Source organism: Mustela nivalis (genome assembly GCF_964662115.1).
Source record: "Mustela nivalis genome assembly, chromosome: 11".
NCBI classification, from domain to species: domain Eukaryota; kingdom Metazoa; phylum Chordata; class Mammalia; order Carnivora; family Mustelidae; genus Mustela; species Mustela nivalis.
Window position 1 is genome coordinate 59,190,022 of NC_139030.1, and position 20,800 is coordinate 59,210,821.

Here is a 20,800-nt window from a genome sequence, read left to right on the forward strand (position 1 = left end):
CTGTGAGTGAGGCTGGTGGTCCCCTTGGAGCCTGCAGCTCTGGATAGCTGGGTTGGTCCAACTCAAGTCGAGTATATGCAATAATTTTTGTAGAGTGACAAAACTTTGTTTCCTTGTGAAAAATGGTTCTGAAGAGAAAGTCCATCACTAGTGCTGGTGATGGACATGAACAGAGAGTGAAGGGGATGGTTCTTAGGAACAGAAGTACTGAGTGAATTACAGTCGAATACTGAATCTGGGAGGGGCTTAGACCTCAGGAAAGAAGGGAACTTTATAGAGAACCAAGAAAGTCATTCATGAAACCATTTAAGAGTGCTCCAGTTGGGTAAAAATATGCTCATAGCTGGCGAGAGAAAATGCTCGTGAAAGTTTACAAGAGCATCAGGACCTTCACAGAAAACACAGGGTTGCACTGAGAGAAGCCAAGACTCTCATACACTTTCATCTTTCCCAGAGGTCCTGGCCCTCAGTGGTGCGGGCCCAAATCTCTACACCTCTGTGTCCCCTTCCAGCTGTGGAATGATAGGCCATATGTCATCACATATTGTCAACCCTTTCTTTTTTAGCATCAGGAATTCCCTAACTATATGTGCTTCTTATAAGAAATTCAAACACTATAGATTTTTAAATAACTTAAAAAACAAAACAAAACAAAATCTCTTTAGGGACCTAAAGGATTTCTCTCAAGGAAGTGCAGGAACTAAGAGTTCTGGTTTGTGTACTGGCAACAGGCACCAGCTGGACTGTATGAAGGGTGTGGAAGAGGCTGCTTTTCTCTCCATGGGGGACAATTTGGCTCAAAGAAATGGTGTATTAAGAGCAGGTTAATCTAGGTGATAATCTAAAATAGCAATTCTGCCAGGCCCTGTGTAAGTGCTTTCATGTAAGGTGCCACAGTGAATCCTCTTTAAAGTAAATATTACGGCCCTTGTTCTTAGTCTCCCCCTGCCCCCGACCCTGGGCAGGCATATTTTAACGAGTTCAATACCTATTCACTATTCCAAATAAGATCCTGTCAAATCCCTCCCCTTCCTCTCTCCTGGCCTGTCCTCAGCTGTGGGACTGGCGGGGAGTGTTTTCTAAGGAGCTGCTTCATTCTCTTGTTTGAGTTGCACAGCAAACCCGTGGTAAGGACAGCAAGGTGGTCAGCTCCCTTTCAGACACAGAGTTAAGGAAGAGTTTTCAAATTTAGATGAAAGACTTGAAGCTGAGTGGGCTCACTCACAGGACACAGCCAATGAGAAGCAGATCTGGGGTTCAACTTGAGGTCAACTAGAGAGTCTCTGATCTTTACCCTACACTCTGCTGGAGAGTGTGGCAATGGCCTTGGAGGCAAGCATGCTAAGCTGCCGAGGGTGTCAAACTTGAAGACGTGCTCAGTGTCAGGTTCATGCAAGTGCCAACCCTACATTTGGACAGCTCTGAGGATGGGTGCCTCCTACCATTTTATACCCTATGTGCCTCCCTTGCTTTAGCCTTGTCCTGACCCTGCTCTGGTGTGGAAATGGCCTTGGGACAGTGGTTCTGTTTTAGCATGTAAACTTAAATCTGAGAGAGAAAAGCTACAAACCATTTATGTTATTTTTAAAATTTAGAACATGGTAGTGTTGGTAAATTAGCAGATATAAGTCTCAGAAATCAGAAGTGAGAATTAACTTCTCTTTTTGCTCAGGAAATGAATCTCTCTTGGGAAACAGAGACACTAAATCAAGCAATGTAGTAACGTGTAACTGAAATTGCCATCTTTTTTGAAAATTTTCCTTCCCTGATCAATGTTTAATTAATGAGCTTGCCTCCTGCTGAAAAGGAATGGTCACAAAGGATAAATAGCACAAAGGGTACACAGATATGCCAGGAAACCAGAGAGTAGAACTCAGTTACTGATCATTTAAAATGTTGTATTTTTATAAATCAAAAGAAAAGGTTTTTTTGGTTATTGTTATTTTTTAAGTAGGCTCCACATGCAGTGTGGAGCCCAACATGGGGCTTGAACTCATGACCCTAAGATCAAGTCCTGAGCTGAGATCAAGACTTGATCTCAGTCTTGATGGCTGACTGAGCCACCCAGGCACTGGTAGTTTTATAAATGTAGTTACTTTTTCTTTATAACTTACCTTGTTACCAGAACATACCTATGAGCTCCTTGTTGCGAACATCTAGCGCCATATTCCTCAAGGCAGTTGCCACCGAAGAAACAACTCTATCATTATCCATTCTCAGCAGTTCTACAAGGATGGGGAGCCCTTTTTCTTTGCGGACAGCTGCCCGTATATATGCTGCAAACTAATGAGTAAAACAAGGCAACAGTAGTATAAAACACAGTTCAACTCTCAGATGTTACTGTCACCTAAAAAAGATGTTTCCAGAAGATAAACTAATAGATTAAATGTTTTCTTTTCAATCAGAGATTAAATCTGTGGTGTCAGTAAAGAAAAAGCTATAGTTAGAGATAAAGACAGGCAAGGAGGACTGATTTAAAAAGAAATCCTGAAGCCTAAAAATCTCAAACCACCATCTGCCATATATTTTTGTGCAGAAAGAGAAGGCAGTGATTGCTTTCTATCTCAGATACATAAACATGATTAAGGAAAGATCTTGGGTCTTCTCTGCAATTGGCCCCATGCCAGGTCCAGAGGCTATAAATAGGATGGCAGAGATGGTAGCTGATCAGTGCACATGATAGGAGAACCTGTCTCCACCAGTACATTCTTTTCCTGTATTCTCTGCAACAATATTTAGAGTTCAGTAACCTTTCAAAGAGATTGACTGAAAAAAAGCCCTTGCCTCAGAAGAAAAGAATTCTCCAGAAACATCAAGCATCATAATTCATACAGACTGGTGAAAAAGTATATTTGTGTGCAAAATGCTTTCTTATGCAAGATTAGTTTGCTGCTTTTTTTAATTCATAGTCAAGAAATTCTTTTTGTGGCTATGAGGCAAGTCTGTTCAGCGAGTCAACGTGTATACCATTTGAATTGGAAATGAATGCTAGCTAAGTCATCAGGGATATTAAAAAAAAAAGTAGCATTTGAAAATTGGGTCCTTAATCTTGTTTTGAGTTTTTATTGACATTTTTTACCAATGCATATTGTTTTTCAAAATTTAGGATAATTGAAAAATGTTGCTCATAAAACATCTAATACCTTCCTGCTGTGGTCAAGATAGGAGGACAAAGATCGGCCAGCCTTTTGTACTATTTTGAACATTAAAATATACGGTTGACCACTCAGTTTCTTGAATACCAACAGAATAGATTACTTTAATAATACAAGTAAGAGGAAAAATGCATTTCAAAGATCCTATTAACATTCTTCATATGAAAAAAATACTTCTATTTTCTAAATCAAATGAAATCTACGGCGGAGCGGTGAGGGGAAGGAAATGGAATACATGACTTGCTATAGAGTAAAGCATCCAGGCAGCTTTCTCAACCTCTCTCTGAAATCTCCAAGGACAGAGCCAATACCCTTCTCATCCGGAGACCACCTAGCCCAGCCCAGCCCAGCCAGTCCAGCCCAGCCCAGCCCAGCCAAGTGTTTCCCTCTGGGGACACTACAGTTTTCATCACTCCCAAAATAGCTTCTGACTTGATAACATCTGTGGTTATGACTATCTTGTTTTCTTAATGAGGCTCTAATATTTTGATTTATTATTTTAGATACTTTTGAAATGATTGTAATATAGTATTTATATTTTAAATGAGCTAGCCATCTAACTTTCATTCATTAAATGACTCAAGAGGTGAAATTAAACACAACTCAAATCTCATCTCTGTCAATTACTCTTTTTTATTGTCATCAAATGTATCTCTTGGGTTACAAGAAACTGGATGTGAACACTGGGTCACCAACATAAATATTTATAAATACTTATGTGCTATACACTGTCCTAGGCCCTTCACATTTATTATCTTATTTAACTCTTACAACCACCTCATGAAGTATACCACCTCATGGTATTATCTCCATTTTACAGATGAAGAAATTGAGGATGGAAAGTACAAGGCCCCTAGCTATTAAGTGGAAGGGCCAGGATTCAAAACCAAGGCATCTGACTCCAGAGCCAGCACTTAGATGCTGAGCTATTAGCATGTTACTTAAGAGCAACAATAACGAAATGACCATGCTGGCTTAGCACCAGGCCATAAATAACTTGTATGCATTCATTATAGCGGTGACTGCATGAAACAAACCACACCTAGCTTGACCAATGCTTTTCACTCTCATGGATAATACAGTGGCCAAAAGATTCCCCCTTTGGGAGGTGGTGGTGAAGGAAGAAGCCAAAAACAAGCATTATAAAAACTCTACTAAAATACCCTTGTCAGAAAACTCAGAGGCAACCTACGGAATGGGAGAAGGTATTTGCAAATGATGTCTCTGATAAAGGGTCAGTATTTAAAATCTATAAACAACTTATCGAACTCAACATCCCCAAAACCAAATAATCCAGTTAAGAATGGGCAGAGGACATGAATAGACATTTTTCCAAATGGCCAACAGACTATGAAAAGATACGCAACCTCATTCATCATTAGGGAAATACAAATCAAAACCATGATGAGATACCACCTCACACCTGTCAGAATGGCTAAAATTAACATCACGGGAAACAATAGATATTGGTGAGGATGCGGAGAAAGGGGAACCCTCCTATACTGTTGGTGGGAATGCAAACTGGTGCAGGCACTCTGAATAATAGTATGGAGGTTCCTCAAAAAGTTTAAAATAGAGCTATCCTATGATAGCAATTACACTACTAGGTATTTACCCAAAGGACATAAAATAGTGACTCAAAGGGGCACATGTGCCCCGATATTTATAGCAGCATTATCAGCATAGCCAAACTATGGAAAGAGCCCAAATGTCCATCGACTGATGACTAGATTAAAAAGCTGTGGTGTATATATAGATGTGTATCTCTATATACATATATACATACACACATACCACAATGGAATATTACTCAGCCATAAGGAGTGAAATCTTATCATTTGCAATGACGTGGATAGAATTAGAATACATTATGCTAAGTGAAATAAGTCAGTCAGTGAAAGACAAATACCATATGATTTCAGTCACATGTGGAATTTAAAAAAAAACAGGAACATTGGGGAAGGATAAAAAAAGGGAGGTAGGCAAACCATAAGAGACTCTCAACTATAAAGAACAAACTGAGGGTTTCTGGAGTGGAGGTAGAGGGCTGGGCATTACGATCAACACCTGCTGGGATGATTACTGGGTGTTGTGAGTGATGAATCACTAAATTCTACTCCTAAAACCAACATTACACTATGTGTTAACTAAAATTTAAATAAAAACTGGAAACAAAAAAAAAATACACTTGTCAAGTAGTGTTTAGAGGCTGAAAATATTTCAGAAAAGGATTGTCTGGGAAATTGGTAGATGATGTTTATAAAGTTTTGAGAACCTCTTACAGTGGTAACAGTAGGAAACCACTTTCAGTTTTCATAAAGAAGTTACACACCTTTAAGGAGACACGGTAACTTTTGCCACACATGTATGTTCTGTAAGCGTGTGAGAGAGGAAGAGGGGTCCCTTTCCCCTGCAAGTGCTGCCCTAGCTCAGCTCTAACTTAGGCCTCTGGCACGTTTAGCACCGAATCCTAGTCTCTACTTTCCTCTTCTTTGAATTCACCTTCTGTACTGTGGCAGAGGGACCCAAGAGTATCCACATCTGCATCACCTGTCTGCTTGACTCCTTTTAGTGGCCCTTCTGTTTTGCAGGTCAAATCTCAGCTCTTGCTGCTTGGCCGCCAGGCCTATCTCCAATGCCTGGATCCAACCTGGGCCACGCCTGTGCTGTCCTTGATGCCCGGCCCCCATCTTGCAGTCTCCACCATGCTGTCCTTTTCTCACCTCAAGGCCTTTCTTTTGTCCCTTTCTCTGGATCACTGCCTCTACACCCTCAACCTCAGACTCTGCTGGCTGGCTTCTGTTCATTTTGAAAGATTCCACTGGGGCAGCACCATCTCTCCAGGAAACCTTCCGTACTTCTGGTCTCCCCTCTTTGCCTTTCTCTCACCTGCCAGGCTGGGTTAGATGTCCATTTTTGAGACCCTACAGTACTCATATTCTACACTATACCGACTTGATCTGTACTTTCTTCCTGCGAGCTTTCAGTTTGTACAGGGAGGGCTATGTCACATTCATCTTTGAGCCTAGAGCCAACTGCAATCGCCCCTGTCCCCTTTTTGCCCTAATAACTGTGTCCCTTTCACTGTCATTGTTGGTCTGGCTGTACAGATAGAAAGAAGTGGGGACCCCTGGAGGACATCATACCTTCCAGTTTCCGGCAGAGAGGTTTTGGAGAGATCCGGCAGAGCCTTCCAAGGTGGCTGGGTTGGAACTTTCTGCTAGAAGAGTCAGATATGGTTTTACCACGGATGGATGCCACAGCATCTCAACCCCTTTGGGGGACTTTGACAGTCCTGGGATAGGACCAACTCCATCCCACTGAAAAACAAAGAGCACACATGAAATGGAAGCAAATGAACACAATCTCCAATACTTGACAACATTCCTCTCTGCTGGATTCAGCTATAGTTAGGTAGAAAAACTGTATAATGAAAAATTTTCTTTTCTTGCCAAATATGTGATTTCTTACTCCTAGAAAAATGAAACTTTAGAGTTTCATGTCAAATAAAATGCTAACTTGATCCTCTTGTGGCGTTCTCTTTTTCTTTTTCTTTTTCTTCCCCCAGCAGCTTGGCTCCGAGTCCTTGCTGGGAGACTCTTTTCCTAGTAAGTCATCCAGCTCACTCAGCCCCAGCAGCCGGGCCTGCGGGACCTCCAGTTCCAGCCGATAGGACAGGTTCCTCAGGGTGCACACGCAGTTCTCCACAGTCTGCAAACCAACACGCCGTATAATTAAAACCATCGTAGCACATTGCTGCAAACGCTTCTGTACTGAGCAGCAGTGAGCTTAAGTAAATGTAGAATCTGAGAAGACTGCTTTTTCACTTATGGGAACCTGAAACAATCTAGGGAAAGAATGATGATTCTATAATTTTTGTGGGATACCCAAATGACAGAGTGCAGAGCTGTCCCTACTATGTCTGTGGATCTGATTTTGAGCTGATTAAAATGTGCAAGGCTCTGGAAGAGAAAATGCCCAGCGTTTCTGCTTCGGGGTTGCTGCAGGGGCAGAGAGGCACCTAAGTTGCCAGAACCTCACTCCTTCCTGCCACTAGAAGTCTTCCCCATGACAAGAGGTGTGAGCAATCCCATCTCTGGAGAAGGCCCTCCCCCCAAGTCTTGTCTTTGGCCTTTCCATCCGTCTCCGAACTCTCCCTTCCCTCTTTGGAAAGTTCTATGATCTCTTTGTGCCATTCTGTATGTGGTCTTTTGCTTCTTAAGGTCTGTATCACACCTCTTACTGCAGGGCTGTCACTTCATTGAGAGCACCTAAAGCCAAGCTCACCCCTTTCCCAGGAAGCTCTCCTTCCACTTGCTTACTCCTCTCAACTTCATCTACAGATCTTCTGGTTCAATGAGGTTCAAACAAAAGTCTGGCCATCACTTTGAACTCTTCCCCTATCTTCTCCCTGAGCCTATCACTCATCGTTCTTTTCTCTCTCAGAGCCACATTTATGACACAAGGCTTACTTCTGGCCTCTCATCTAGCCTGTCCTGAAAAGCAAGTATCTGGCCTACCTTGGAAATCCTGACACCTTTAGTCCCTCCTTCCTATTTCTTTTCTTTTCTTTTTTTTTTAATATTTTATTTATTTATTTGACAGAGAGAGATCACAAGCAGACAGAGAGGCAGGCAGAGAGAGAGAGAGGGAAGCAGGCTCCCTGCAGAGCAGAGAACCTGATGCGGGACCCGATCCCAGGACCCTGAGATCATGACCTGAGCCAAAGGCAGCGGCTTAACCCACTGAGCCACCCAGGCGCCGCCTCCTTCCTGTTTCTTGCCACCTTCCTCAGCCCCTGCTCCTGGGGCATATCCTAGGTGGTTGTCACAGCTAAAAAAATGAGTAGTAGAAGGCTCTGTGCTGGGGCAAGGATGGGGAAAACAGGAGGGGAGCAGAAGGGGCACCTACTGGGAACAAACTAACCAGCATGGCAACAGAGGGAGGGATGAAAGGGTATGACTGGGGATGTGTAGAGAAGGGTATCCAAGTGGGTGTGGGGTGGGGGGCTATGGCCTGCACTGGGGCTAGAAAGGCAGAGAGGCTGGTGGGTTACAGCACCTCGACTAGGAACGTTTATTCAGTAGATACTCAAATACAGATGGATCAGATTCTAGCCATAGGGCACATGACTGGAGGCAACAGCAGCAGGGGCAATCACAGTGAAGATTAGCTCAAGACCACCATAAAGAAAGTCAGGACCCTGCCATCCTATGCTTAGTCCTTGGCCATACGGAGTTACTCAGTTTTAATGGTTTTTAAGGCTATTTTCTTAAATTGTTATGTCTCTGTTAATTTGTAATTTTAAGAGAACCCCCGCCCCCCGCTTAATCTGGAGTATAGTGTAATGAGTACGAAAGGGTCAAGAATTCCAGAAAGAACAGTGGCATGCAAGAGCAGCGTCTGGCAGCTATTGTCACCTGCCATCGCGCCCCTCACGTGGCCAGCCAGCACTGACCTTGCTGTCATAATCGGAGGTGTTCACACACGTGTGGATCACATACAGCAGCGAGTCCACCAGCCCCTCACAGGAGCGCATTTGCTTCCTGGCTTCCTCCCCTGCGGAGCTGAGGTTCCTGAATGGCAGAGACACATGGAAGCTGCTGAGATGAACAACTCACTCCTTAGCCATGGAGCCTTACCGGATGGTCTGAGGGGCCGGACGACCGAGAGCAGCCATGTAGATCCCATGTGAGGAGACCCTGAGAACTCCCAGTGACTAACCCCTCATTATCCACTCAAACAGAAGGGAGCAGGGCCATCTGAAACTCTGTATCCCTCCTATGATAAACCACTTTTTAACCTCTTAAAAATGGTTTTGAGGTCCATCCTCCTCAGCTTCCTCATATGTAAAAAGGGGAGAATAATACTGACCACCTCACAGGGTCGTGTGAGGAAGCAACGCTCCTTATAAAAGAATTAGCAAAGGGCCTGCAGTGTCTGTTAACCATGGTTGTTATTTCTAGACATGCTCTGCTCTGGGCCACCACGACTGGCAGTCCCTGCATCTATTACAATGTTTTGCCTGTGATAGGTGGTCATAAATCCTTCCTGAATGGACAGATGAAATGTCATTTCTTGTATAACCATTCATATTAAATATGGACATTTGCTTATGGTACAATTTTCCTCATTTTTTCCCAAATATAAAAAGCCCTGAAAATTGTTTTAGGTCTCGTCCATATTAAAACTTTTTTCTTTTTAAAGATTTTATTTTTAAAATAATCTCTACACCCAGTGTAGGAATGAATTCCCAATCCTGAGATCCAGAGTTGCAAGCTGTACCAACTGAGCCAGCCAGGGGCCCCCATACTGAAACTTTTGATATCAGTTTGCCTTAATGAATTGACACCAAATTTTAAGGAATCAATTTTATATGTTATTAACAAGAGTTCTAGGCTAAGTCTGAGATTTTGTAAAAACTTAGGCCAAATAAGGGGGTTTTGGAATGATTTTTCATCTGTATTTTTCTGGGGCCAGAGAGTGTCACCCATGATCCCTTCTCTGCTCTTATCTTGTGTCACTTCTCAGCAGCACTCAACAGCTGCCGTCTTACATTCCTTTACAAGCCCCTGGGACTCTACCTCTTTAGTTTTCCTCCCATCTTGCTGCCTTTCCTTCTCAGTCTCTTTTGCTGGTGGGTCCCTCTGGAGTGCCCAGGACTACCTTGGTCCCTTCTTGTCTTTATCTTTACATTCTCATGGGTGTTCTCCTTCTGTCCCTTGGCTTTAAGCCAACCTACAGGTCCAGGCAAGACTCCCAAACATTTACCTTTAGGCTGACCGCTCTGTAAAACTCCAGGCTCCTTTATCCAACTGCTTTCCTGGCATCACCACGTGGAGAGCTAATCAGACATCTCAAAACTCTCAACAGCTCATCCCTCCACCCTTTCTTCTTCCTGTGCTCCCAGTTGATCCAGCCAAAGATTTAGGTATTAGCTCTCCCTCCACAAAAATACCCCCTATTTCCTGTCTTGCTCCAGCACCTGGTCTAGGCCACTGTCGTGGTCTGCCTGGATTGCTGCAACAGACTCAGCCTCCTATTTCTTCTATTGCTGCCCTTGTTCAGTCTTCACACTGAAGCCAGGATCTAGTCCCGCTACTTCCGAGATTAAAACTCTCTGACAGTCTCCTGAGACATCTGGAATAAACTGTAAACTCCTTCCTCTGACTTCAAAAATCTTACATAATCTGGTACCACTCTGTGCCTCACCCATTAAGCTCGAGCCATTCTATTACCTGTTCCCTTTGCTAAGAACACGCCTCCTCCTGACCCCACCCCATCCTCCAATGAGCAGCTCCTGGTGGGATTTCTGATCTAGACTTTAACTTCACCTCTTGTGAGGAGCACCTGACCATGAAAATAATCTCCTAATGACTCTTACATCACCATGGCACCTACTGTTATGTTCTTGTTTGTTTTCAATAGAATATGGTTCTCTCAAAGCAGGGACCTGTCTTGTTCATCACTGATTTCACACGGGGGGTGTGCACCAAAAATGGTTATAGCCTGGAACCCCCGTGGGAACTGGACTGCTGTGTCCTGTCTCTGGGAAGCCGGCAGGCTGGCCAAGGAGTGATCACAGCCTCCCTGGATCCAGGAGCAGAGAAAGGATAAAACGTTCCTTCCACAGACCATCGGGAGGTAATATAATCTGCCCTCTGATGCAGGCATCTGAGTTAGGAAGCTGGCCTGTTTCCCAGGATCCTGACTCTTGTCATCCACCCACAGCAAGGCGGCTGACAGTCACTTGTCATAACAGTGCTGCCTCAGAGTAGCAACTCAGGCTCCCTCCCCATCTTTCAAGCTGTTATAGGGATGCTTAAATGTTAGCTAGTGCCCACTGTGTGTCAGCCACTACACTAAGCACTTTATATGAGCTGCTTCTTCACAAATGTGAGATGGTATTTTAATGCCTATTCTAAAGATGAGGAGACCGAGGCTCAGAGTGGGGCGGGAAGCCAGGCTGCCTCTCAGAGTCACCACGCCACTCTGTCCCAAGGCTTCTGCTTCAAGTTCCCAGAGCACTGTACGCTTGGGACACTGGGTAGAAGCTGAGCTGATGAGTATTAACGGTAAACAATAAGCATGCCTGTCCACACTTAAAGGAGCCCTTATGAGTTTCACGTGCTAAAGATAATGACTTAAAATAGTTTTGGGCTCATTTTCAGTTATTTATAAATTCAAACCCAGTAACGGTTTAAACCACACACCTTTTTTTGCAGCTTTTAAAAAGCAGGGAAGTCTTAACCATCACATTTTGAATTTAAACAAAAACCAGGCTGCAAACACATTAGTAGTCAGGATGTGATAACCAGGAAAATGCTGTTAAGTAGAAAACACTGGAGTTTTGGCAGTAATTTCAGCCTGAAAGGGCCCTTTTTACTAATCCACAGAAGAGTCATTTATCAGATAATGTCTTTCAGGCCACCAGTCTGTGCTCATGGTGTTTTCCTCACAGGGTAAAAGTCCAGTGGCCTAAATTTTGAAGCAAACTTAGAAAGGTAGGTAAGTGTTTATAAGATGAAATAAATCCTTCTAAAATCAACTCACCCATGACACATGTTATTTAATCAAAGAATTCATTGGAAAGAAGAAATAAAGAACTTACCTCAGGCAACCTGTAGTATTACGTAGAACGAGTGACGTCTGAAATTTAATTTTATGATCATCATCAAAAGAAGAGTTATTCCATCCAGAATGTGGAACGATCACAGTGTTTGTTAAGGTTGAGAGCGCATCTCGAATGATTGTCATCTTTACAGCATCACATGAAGATAAATTCCAAAGAACTCCTAAAAAATGAGATTAAAAAAAAAATCAAACCATCAGTTAGAGATCCTGTAGGTTCAGAAATAAAACAAACATATTAGCCCTAAGTGATGTGAACTCAGTCTGTTCCATATCTAATCTATGGCCTGAATTTGCAACCAGGCAGGGGACGGACCTCTAATAAATGTTGAGTGAACATATGTGAGCTTCTGGCAGCGTATTACAAAGCGCTAAGAGTCCTTCTCGTAAGTTTTAGAGCCTATGTGTCTACCAGACAAGATGACTCTAGCTTCTGCAAAGCAAATTAGAGCCACTCTTGGAGGGGGAGGGGCACAATCCAATCAAGGGTCATGAATTTCATAAACCTGTGATTGTTGTAAAGCTGTCGTGCATCATCCCTTACATTCAATGTTCTGTGTGACAAACCATTTTTAGAATTTTGTACTTGGAAACAATTTCTCTTTCTCAAAAGGCTGACACATTTCTCTGTATCATGCTTCCTTTTTCTACTTTTGCTCCTGGGAAGCTCAAACTTAAGTATGCTTGCAGTAACATACGTAACATACACTGCAGTTCCATTTGCTTCGTCTCCCTCATTAGGATAAGGTTTAAACACTTTAATTTCCACATTAAGAGTTTTATTACCATGTGCAAGTTACTGCTATTCTCTTTTGGATACAGGTGAGACTAACAAAACATTAAATCCCTCATATTGTAATTCGTATCAGGATTGCCCTTAAACGTAGCTTATTAGAGGGGTATTTAAATTGTATGTGTCTTCATTTCTGTGTCAAAGATGAGGTGGATTAAATTATTGTTACAGCACACATATTTTCTAGGAATGATCCTTTTAGAAATTAGAGCTAACTCAAGAGTAGACCTACTCTACGTCATTTTCACATTACTGCATTTCCCCAAGGAAAAGGAGGGGCGAGGAGAGGTGGTGCATTTGGTGCTGAGGTTCCTTCTGAGCCCCGCATTCCTGGTGGATCCCTGACAAGACACTTAAAAGCCCACACAGTGCTTTTAGAATTATCAATACACAGAAACGCTTGAGGCCCTGTGGAGGGGAAGGAGCCGGCAAATCTGCTCATTTCCGTGAAAGCGTGTGAGGCTTGTGAACATGACCGATCAAGAGTGTGGGGAGAACTGCTGCTCCAGTGCCTGCCCGGTAACAGCAGACTGTCTGCTCAGCCTTTCTGAGGCCGGGAGAAACTGCAGGGCCCTCTACAAAGGAGGGAGGTGTGAGAGCTGACAGAAGCTCTTCCTTTGGAGGAAGAAGTACAAGCATAGAGCCGGAACTGCAGATAGTAAACTGATACTCTGAGTGGAGAGAGGACTGCCCCTTCTGTGCACATCACTCTTCCCTATCCATGCTGCAGAGGGAGAGGTCGTTGATGGAGGCTGATACTTGGGCTCTGGTCTGCGAAGGGGTTCTGCTCCGCGCTATGCCTGGTTGCTCTCCTCTTACCCTTGGCTTTGACTTCTGGACCTGGCTATATGGTCTTACCATTGTTTCTCAAGGTCTTTCGCCCTTTTCTTGCTCCTACCCTTTGGGGTGGGTTAGCTCACCATCACCAGAGGACCTTAGCCTCGGCAGTGGTTCATCTAGCTAGGCTCCAAACGGGAGGGAGGTAGACAATTTGTGATCAGTAAAAGTAAAGACCTTGATTTGTCTCTGAAAGCTTGTTCTGTTGACCATTATAGACCTTTGTTTATATAATTATCACGTGGCAAACAAGAAATGGGTTCTAGTCAGGAGTGCAGCATACACTGGGGGTGCTTCTGAGATGAACTTCAGTTTCTCAGGTGGGGCTATTTCTCCCTGCGTTCTGACAGAATTGGCCAGAAGTTTCTATATAAAATGGTTTTAATCTAGGGAGGTTGTGTTACCTATTTTTTGGAGGTTTCGCTGGACTCTCTCAGGGGCAGCCGTGTGAGGTGTGGGGAGAGGAGGATTGGCAGCAGGCTGCCAGGTCCCCACCCCAACTCACCCAGAGTGGCTCCATACTCATCTGTTCTCAGGACTGGGCCACACTGTGTGTTTCTGTTGGAAACTGAGTTTCATGTGTAAAAGACACTTGAAAAGCATTGTTTCAGGGGGAAGGTATCAGAGGACTGATGACCAAGGGAGAGACCTGGTTGCTAAGGATGAAAAACAAGTCCCTGGAGGTTTAATTTTGATGCAAAGACAGGGGAACGGAGAGAAGATGGAAGAAAGAGTGGGTTGAGACACAGAAGGGGGGTGATAAAGGCTGCCATGAATGGGGCTTTAGCACTTCTTGCTAAGAGGACAGCTATAGTCGACCTAGGGAACTGCCGGGGCCTGCTGGGGCTGAGCCAGCCACAGGCAGCACGTAGCCCAGACACTGTTGGTGAGGAGGTCATCTCCTAAACTCCTCTGACAATTTCATAACATATTTTCAGATTCCTCACTTCACAGAATTCAACACATGGGGGAGGGCACCATTTTCTAATAGGCTACGTTGTACTTCACAGAAAAAATGTATAAAACTTAACCGTTAAGGCAAGGCCTATGGAAAGGAAAGTATATTACATTATAGGCTATAAGTATAAAATTAGATATACGGCTACAGAAAATGAAACAGGGTGAGTCACAGACTTCAGGTGAAAACAGGACTAAGAAAAGGGGTGGTACTTTAGCACGATGGGTCTAGGAGTTGATGCCTAGAAGTTTTCTGATCATTGATAGAAAGTCTTGTTTTTCATGGTTCCTGCCTCCCCTCCTGACTCCTGCTAACACCTACTTTTGGGAAAAGGCTATTTCCCAGATTTGTGGATTTCCCTGCCTTTCTGTGCAGGTACCAGAATTTTGTCCTCCTCTTTCTTTTATCACGTATTTAGAACGATCAGTGGAATTATGTCATTCTATGGTTTGCTATTAGCCTTTATCTACATGGGATTGAACAGGATAAATGCTCATAAATCAATATAAACTACAGTAACATGATCATTTACTGTGATTTTACTCTGTGCCAGGCATTGTGTGCTTTACATATAGAATCAAGCTGCACAAAATGAATTAGCTTGCCATTTAATTATTTTGTGGGATTGAAATATTCTGCATGTTGACGTTTTAAAGAATGGTTATTTGTTTTTCTAAATTTAATTTTAATTACATTAGGCAAGTATAGTGAGGAACAATTCTACCATGATCCATTCCTTTACATGTGTTGTTACACATATGCAGCACATAATAGGTGCTCACAAATATTTGTTGCTGGGTCCAACTTAATAGCATGTATTTATTTTTGATTTCCCTTTTATTTCCTTTCTGTCAGACTTAGCTCATAATTATTACCTGACTTCCTTAAGCTGAGTATTCAGCAGTGTCTTAAGTTTATAACTAAAGGGAGAAGTCAGAACAAAATCATGGATCTTTAAAGGAATTTGCCAGCATAGTTTTGCTTGCCTTTCATATGAAGACTAAAAGAGATGGTCATTGAAATCACCATCTTAGCACTGAGGATAGAAGAATTCCGTTTCTGTTACATCTCTAGAACATCTCCAGAAGTTAAGAGTTACACAGTAGCAGGCCAGAATCCTAACCCCTCAAAAGTGCAATAAAGAAAAAAGATTGGTGTTGCCCAATTATAAAATGTTAAATTGTCTGAAAATATGTAACCCTTCGGTACACAAGGTAACTGTGTTATTTTTGGTCAGGTGAGATGACTTACTGATTGTAAAGCCAGTTTACTATATAAAAGTCTACTACAGGCTTTCTGTAACCTCAAAAAATGTTCAAAATTATTCTTGACCACAAAAAAGGGAATGATTCTATTTTTGCTAAGTCCGCAGCATTCAGAGGACCCATACCAAGGCAGCGTGATGATTTGCACTGAGTTACATTATCCCTCTAATCCTGCACTTCACCATGTAACACAAAGAGCTACAGCACTGGGTGTGGATTTAAACCAGCCACTTCAAATATCAGAGACATTGATTTTTCTCTTCCCCACCTTCTATTTCAAAAACAAGATTATGGAAAGCCTAAATAACCAGTTCTGATCAACCAATATTAGATGAAGAAGGTTCAATTAAACTTAAAAGCTTTAGCTATGGAATGATTAATTTGGCTGATCTATTCGAAGTAAAAAGCACCATTCTTATGACCAGCTAATAATACCTGTGTATACTCTACCTCACTACAGTAGTAATAAAACAATGTTCTCCCCACTTAGTCTGTCTAGGCCTTCATTTAATGGGTCAGGAAGAATGTTGCTAGAGCAGTAAGTAATGAACTGTAAATGCACCAACTCCCAGATGTGGCGAGACTGTTGAGAAAACAGAGAGCCATAGGATTAGTGTCCTTAGTAACATGATAAACCTCCAGCGGCTACATCCTTATGCAAAGTTTGCTTCAAAAATATTTTGCAGCATACTCCATTATCCCCCGGTTTCTAAAGAGAAAGTTACAAATAATCTATAATTTGGTTTAGGAAGCTTGAGGTTTTTATTTAATTTAAGGCAATTAGCTATTTGTTGTGAGGACTAAAAATATACACATATAAACTAAATCAGAAAATATTAGAGCATTTCATGCATATTATTCTAGAAAAAGCTGTTTCTTCTCCACTGCAGGAAAAAGTACATGCAATTATGAGTAACCAATAATTGCAATGAAACACTCCCATGAAAGATGAAAGTTCATTTCCCCCACAAAGAATGAATAAAGTAGTTAAAATACTACTTCACATAAATCCTACACTGCAGAATTTTGAAAGAGCTTGTATTTAAAAATAGCTTTATAGCTATTCTAACAACTAATTGATAATTTTATAGTCAAATTAGAAACTGATCCTACTGATTAATTAAAGTAATAGCCCTATTTGAAAAATGTGTTTCTTAATGGACATTAAAAACCAACCGAACAATATTTGGAAAATATTATTTCTCTGGTAGCAGAAATATGTAACAGCTTATACAACTGCTTTCTGTTATGAAAGAAATCTAAAAGCATGAATTTTTACATAACATTCAATTCGTGTCCAGTTTCCTAATTATAAAAAGCTTCCCCCCCTCAAAAAAAAGAAAAAAAAAAAAAAAGAAAAAAGAAAAAAAGAAAAAAAAAGGACCAAAAGAACTAGTGTACTTCTGGACATGTTCCTGCATTTTCTTCCATGAGTAAGCCTTATTCTGTCAGTCCTGCTCTTTCACAAGAGGTCCATGAGGTAAAGAGAACTACCCAAGCCTTAGTGGGGAGGAGAGTATTAGATCAGAGAACAGAGGATGCGGTCCCACTATTCTGACAGAGTGAGCGTCATGACAGGTCACTCTCATGTCTCTGCTTCAGCTCTGATATACGCGCTCAGCCCCTGCCACTGCCCCCCCCAATCCCTGCCCCGCCATCTCTGTGTGAGCCTTGGAACACAATGGTGTTGGGATACCCACCCTGCAAATACTCTTGGTTAAGTCGGGATACAAATATTAGGCTATCAGTGAAAATATAAAACCTCAAGGCTTCAGATTGCATATGAAGGTCCAAGTGTGTGTGCATCTTGCAAACTCAGTCCGTGGATAACAAGGCAGGAATGTGGGCTTCTGAAGCTAGGGCCGCTGCCTGTTCTGAGCATGTGCTTCCGTTATTATGCCCCTAGACAATCTTTTGCTGAAACACTCATGATCTAGCAAATACAGCTCTCCCACTTCTGCTCACTGAAGCTGCTCCTGAAGCTCTCTCCTAACCCCTTACGGTTTTGTTTTGTTGTTGTTGTTGTTTTAAATCAACCTCTGAGGCTTTCTGTTGGGAAGACAGTAATGTCAAGATTCTATGGCTACTACATCTGGTCCCAGTATGGCCTCTTTTATCCCTGCCCATGAAGGCTGTGCAGCTCAGGCCTTTCACATGCATGTTACTAATACCCAAGCATGGTATAGATCTGTGTCGCCATACGGAGGAACTATGGGCCAGATGTGGCTAGTCCAAATTGAGACAGGCTAGAAACATCTACATAGTGGAGCATGAAGACTTCGTATGAAAGAGATGCATGTAAAACCTCATATTAATAATTTTATATGGCTTATAAATTATTTTAGAAGAATTGGGTCAAATAAACTACATTTTTAAAGTAAATAATACCTGTTCCTCTTCCTTTTTCATGTGGCTACTAGGAAGTTCAGAATTACATGTGCCCTACATTATACGTCTATTGGGAAGTGCTGGGAGAGATACTTGTTCACTTCATGCCAACATCTAAGGGAGACCTGTAGGTGAGCCCCCTGCTCTCAGAGGCCTTGCCACAAGCAGTTACAACCCAGAGTAGCCATCACAAAGCATGCAAGAGCCGGAGGAGCAACAAGCACAGCTCGCATGTCATCTGTGCTAGGCACTCCACACCCATCGTCATGCCAAGCAACAGATACTGGGCTTATCACTGGGAGAGCTGGTACTGGCAGGGGTGATTTGCCTGGGGTCCCAGAGCTGGGAGGAAACAAGTCAATCTCATCCCAAAACTCAGTAACTCCAAGCATGCTGCATCTCCCTGGATGTTCTTCTGAATGTAGGAACCTGTCTGGTAGGAGTGGGCACCACCACACCTGAGCTGCAGTGTGAAGGGCCAAGGCCAGGGAGAAGCACTGGGGTTGGGGGAAACCCTTCCAGGTGGGCTGCAGCCTTGGGGGAGGGGCAGGAGTTGGGGAGCTGTGAGGCTTGGGCTGGCCTAGAAGGGAAGGACAGGGGCTGCAGACATGAACAGCAAAGTGGAGAGGTGTAGAAGGGAGGGACAGGTTTGATCCCAGGGGTGATGGGGGTGCTCATGGACCAGGAGGGGGAGAGCCTATGTTCCAGGAAGAAGTTTAGGGGGAATGTGATGAGGATGAGATGGGAAGGCAAAGAAGAAGGGTGAATGCTTGTGCTGACAGTGTGGAGCCTAATGCAAGGTGAGGGTAGCCTGCAAGCTGAGCCCCAGCTTGGCATCTGTGTGAGGATCTGGAACTGTAACGGGAAGGAGGAAATCGAGGGGTAGCAGGAAGAGATCACTACAGTGAAAAACGCCTACCATTTGTGGCTTCAGGCAAATCACTCAAGCTTTCCACCAGGACTGGAATGCTGTGAACAAATTATGAAACAAATGGAACTGAAATAATGGGAAAGCAATTATTATGAGAGTGAACAGAAGTACTGTCTTTAATCATAGAAAAGTCTTTCTTTCTCTGGCCAAATGCTGAGGACACAACACTCCTGGTGGTGTCTAATCACTCCCAGGCTTCCCCCGATGCTCCCATCTCAGCAGAGGTTGGTTGAAGTGTGTGCAGTGACTCCTGGTAGAACGTGCCATGATGGATTCTCATGGCTTCCTTCTTCCTGCCCTGCTGCCAGGCTAGGCCTGCTTGCTGTCCTCCCTGCAGGCTGGCACAACTGCCACGAGGGCTGGGTCCCACAGAGAGGCCTGGCCTTGGTCGCCTGCATGTTCCCTGCGGTTCCCCGCACACAGCTACGGCATACTCCCTGTCAGGCACGGACAAGTTCCCTTGGGCCCAGCTATGAGCATAGTGGTCACCACATCTGGTCTCAGCAGCAGGAGTGAGAAGGCGCTTAGGTGATGCGGAAGGAGTCTTCCCTGGAGGGGGCAGTGGGGAGCCATGGCCTGGGCTAGCTGCAGAGGCTGCACACAGTGGGGCTCTAGCCTACATATTTAATTTGAAGGAGATTGCTCCTGCTGTTTTAAGTTTTCCCCTGCTGAAGGGCAAGAGTGATAGATCTTTAGAATCTTTTAAAGAACAGAAGGGTTAGACTGCGTTTCTGTGATTTTTCAGGTACAAAGGTGTATCTTTTAAAAGATCTGTCAATTTCTAGAGATCCGTTTATAGACTCACATTTACATTTTAACATACTCTTCTTTTATTTCAGGTTATTTTGCAACTTCATGGGTGGGTTGAGAGGATTAACTACATAATGTAAGTATGGAGTCCTCCAGACCCTAGAAAGGCATTTCTGCTGAAAATAAATCAGCAATTCAGAACTGCTGACTGTAAGGGATGTAAACGCCCATAAGGGATGTACAAGATGGCTCTTTCATTCGGGGGAGTTTGTAAAAGCTAATGGGGTCACACATGGGCAAATACTCCCAAGAGAATCACAGTGATGCCAAGGAGGCAGGGAGGGCAGCGACCTGGCCACCCTGATTGTTCTTCAGGTTACTTCAGCCTCTGGCACAGAATTAGGTCATTTACTGTCCTAGAGATGTGCCTGAGAAAAGGTCACTGAAGTTACGTGTTCCATAGCTAACTTTGAAGGGTTCCAGGAATGTGCTTCTTCGTGGGCATGGAATCGCTGACCTAGCTGTCTGGTGCCAGCAGAAGCCTAGAGGCAAATGTACCTCCAGTACTAAGCCATGAGAAGTTCTACAGACTCAGAAACTGTGAAGTACTCGCGTCTCTTGGGTGTCTTCTTTTTAGATTTTTGTCATATGCCTTCATCCTTCTCAGATATACTGACGGTCTGATCTCCCGAGGGAGTGTGTCACTGTGGGGCCTTTCTTGTACGTAGAAATTCTGTTTTGAGCAACAGCTGACCACCTGGGGTCTGTAAGTATTTTTTTTTTTTTTAAGATTTTATTTATTTATTTGACAGAGAGAGATGACAAGTAGACAGAGAGGCAGGCAGAGAGAGAGAGAGGGAAGCAGGCTCCCTGCTGAGCAGAGAGCCCGATTCGGGACTCGATCCCAGGACCCTGAGAACATGACCTGAGCCAAAGTCAGCGGCTTAACCCACTGAGCCACCCAGGCGCCCCCACCTGGGGTCTATAGGGACCCCGAGACCCCCCACTTGACTGCCTCATTTTCCTTGGCATTTAGAAGCCTACACATAAAATAGAAGGTCATATTCTACTTACAAGGTTGAATCATTTCAT

General features: G+C 43.3%; 1 protein-coding gene and 1 long non-coding RNA gene across 25 annotated transcripts in view; one reads left to right on the plus strand and one right to left on the minus strand.

The window, feature by feature from the left end:
• Window positions 1–20,800, plus strand: part of LOC309844447 — a 48,409-nt gene that overhangs the window by 22,158 nt on the left and 5,451 nt on the right. The window contains exon 3 of the long non-coding RNA XR_014300696.1: window positions 19,798–19,844. This is a non-coding gene — a long non-coding RNA (uncharacterized lncRNA). The remainder of the gene's footprint in view (window positions 1–19,797; window positions 19,845–20,800) is intronic.
• Window positions 1–20,800, minus strand: part of PKP4 (plakophilin 4) — a 245,733-nt gene that overhangs the window by 13,123 nt on the left and 211,810 nt on the right. For all 24 annotated transcript variants that reach the window (XM_082691357.1, XM_082691363.1, XM_082691355.1 and 21 more), the window contains 5 exons: window positions 11,767–11,950; window positions 8,614–8,731; window positions 6,675–6,866; window positions 6,302–6,475; window positions 2,133–2,283 (listed from right to left, as the gene is read on the minus strand). In XM_082691357.1, the coding sequence (XP_082547483.1) occupies window positions 2,133–2,283; window positions 6,302–6,475; window positions 6,675–6,866; window positions 8,614–8,731; window positions 11,767–11,950 (819 nt within the window). The remainder of the gene's footprint in view (window positions 1–2,132; window positions 2,284–6,301; window positions 6,476–6,674; window positions 6,867–8,613; window positions 8,732–11,766; window positions 11,951–20,800) is intronic.